This window comes from Egretta garzetta, unplaced genomic scaffold, assembly GCF_000687185.1.
Source record: "Egretta garzetta isolate BGI_Z169 unplaced genomic scaffold, ASM68718v1 scaffold445, whole genome shotgun sequence".
Classification (NCBI taxonomy): Eukaryota; Metazoa; Chordata; class Aves; order Pelecaniformes; family Ardeidae; genus Egretta; species Egretta garzetta.
In genome coordinates, this window is record NW_009259855.1 from 1,154,854 (window position 1) to 1,157,500 (window position 2,647).

The window sequence follows — 2,647 nt, forward strand, 5'->3', positions numbered from 1 at the left end:
TTTTGATCTTCCCTGCCTTATCTTTTATTGAGGTCTTCTCTGGCCTGGGTCAGGTGCTGTCTGCTGATCCTCTGAGTGCAGAAACCTGTTTGCTTTGTGGGGAAAACACTTAATTCCAGTTCCCAGCAGAATTTACAGAAGTGCCGAAGGCAGACACTACCATCTTACTCTCAGTAAGTCAGGTGCTGGTCTGAAGTTGCTGGGAGATAAACATGAAGTCAGCCGCCCTGCGTTAAGCTGGCCGTCAGGAACAGGCTGGGTGCAGAAGCAGTGGTTAATGGTGGCGTTGTCTCTTTCAGAAATGGAATGCAACAAAAATATTCAAAGCCGCTGAGGACTTCTTCGCCTCCATCGGCCTCTACAAAATGACTGAGGGCTTCTGGAATAACTCCATGCTCACAGAGCCGACCGACAACAGGAAGGTTGTCTGCCATCCTACGGCATGGGATCTGGGGAAAAATGACTACAGGTACTGCAATTACTATGACCCCTTTTTATACCATCTCCTAGAACATTCATATTTTCGCTAAAGGTGCACCATGCTGGTTTAAGTTATAATTTTTCCTTATTTATTATTTTTTTCTGCTGATAAGAGGTGAAAGGAAGACAAGAGAGCAGGGATCTTGTGGGACTTTAAACTTTTCTGGGTGACTTTTTCTGTGAAGACCTAAGGACTACTCTCAAATTTAAGCAGAGAAGTGACTGTTACTTATATGAATTAGAGAAATAATGACTACATTCTAGAGCTTAAGGAATAAGCAGAAATGCGGATGTTTGTGTGCACTAGTGAGATCTGTGGACACCTGCATGTTCCCCAGCAATGGCACAGGGTCCCTGGGTAGCAAGTGAAAATCTGCTGATTGCATCTATCTTTAGCAGATATATCCAGTTTCATGAAAATCCATCACTCTCTTCCATATTTGGGAAAGGAGAGGGGCAGCAAGTTCTCACACAATGAAGTCTCCTGGGGCAAATTCTGTCCCCTCTTGCAGTCCCCACAGTTACCTGGCTAAAGGGGCTGGTCCCCAGCCTTAGTGAAGGCTGCCAGCCTCACACCTCACACCTCAGCCGTCTGGGGAAGGTGAAAGGAAATCCTACTTGGAAGAAATTCCTTTACTAAATAGTACCTACATGAGGATGAGTTAGAGTCACTGACACACAGGGTTTTTCAGACTCCTGTCTGCCTAGGTTTGATGGTAGGTACTCACTCCAACACACACAGTGAGTTTATCACCAAGTTTCTGAGATCAACTGCTTCTCACAAACCAGCAATTTTCTCTTACTCCCAGCACAATTTGAAGGTGGCTGAAAGTGTTTTGCTGAGTTGCCCTCCCAGCCTCGCTTTTGCAGGAGGAGCTGCACCCCATGCTAGGCCGTGGCCGCCTGGGTTATGCAAGGGATGAGGGGCGTTCGCGAGCTCTGGAGGCTGCTTTGCCCCGTCGTCGCAGCAGGCAGGGCTCGGGCAGCAGCTGGCTGGGCCACCGTCTCTCTAACCACAAACACTTTGCTCTGGTGCACAGGATCAAGATGTGCACCAAAGTGACCATGGATGACTTCTTGACCGCGCATCACGAGATGGGCCACATTGAGTATGACATGGCCTACTCTGCGCAGCCCTACCTGCTAAGAGGTGGTGCCAACGAGGGCTTCCACGAAGCAATAGGTGAAATTATGTCACTTTCTGCAGCCACTCCTCAGCACTTGAAATCTCTTGGTCTCCTAGAGCCAACTTTCCAAGAGGATGAAGGTAAATAAATGCATAAATATTGTATATTTAAGTGAAAACGCTTGCAGGCCTTCTTTTGTGGCAGAAGCTTGTGTCTGCAAACTGAGTGATCAACAGAGGCTTCTGAAAATCTTACCCCACTAACTTACCATATTATTTTTTTCTCAAATCACATCGTGAAGCAAGGATCACTGCTTTATAATGCTGCTACATAATTTAGAAACAAATAGCTAGCACTTCATTACCTTCAGTATTGAACTACTCATCCCCAAATCTTCATAGTTCATTTAGTTGAGCCACCAACAGTCTTTTCAATTTCTGTTGCATGAATCTGTACATACCTCTACCAAGGTATGTATTTAGCAGTTCAAATGAAACTGAAACCTTGAGATTTGCATCTCCCACTTAAGCGAGTATTGAGTGGACAATGTAGGTAGGCCTTCATGATAATACAGTTTGTCTGGCTTGTCTGAGTGTTACCTTGTAAGGATGGAGATGTACCAAAGTCTTCAGCTCAAAATTCCCCAGAGCCTGGGAAGGTTTTTACTGGAGGATAATGAAATGTAAAAGCCAAAGGACTAGGTTATTTAAGAGGCAGGGTGGAAAGAGAGAGAGACAAAACTGTATACAATACCTAAGTGATTTTTTCTCATGGTTTTTTTTGTAGTATTCTTCCTTCCACTTTTTCCTTAGTGAAAATCTGTAATTCAAACCAGATGTAAAGCATTAGATGTAAAAGGAAGCAACTTTAGCTGTGTAATCAGATACTAATTGCTACCATAACCATTACCTTAACTGCTTCTCTCTTCAGAAACTGAAATCAACTTTCTGCTCAAACAAGCACTAACGATTGTTGGAACAATGCCTTTTACTTACATGCTGGAGAAATGGAGGTGGATGGTGTTTAGGGGTGAGATTACA

At 44.4% G+C, this 2,647-nt stretch overlaps 1 protein-coding gene across 1 annotated transcript in view; it reads left to right on the forward strand.

The window, feature by feature from the left end:
* Positions 1-2,647, forward strand: part of ACE2 (angiotensin I converting enzyme 2) — a 24,509-nt gene that overhangs the window by 10,576 nt on the left and 11,286 nt on the right. Inside the window, 3 exon segments of the mRNA XM_009639962.1 lie at positions 300-469; positions 1,521-1,747; positions 2,538-2,646. Of these exon segments, the coding sequence (XP_009638257.1) occupies positions 300-469; positions 1,521-1,747; positions 2,538-2,646 (506 nt within the window).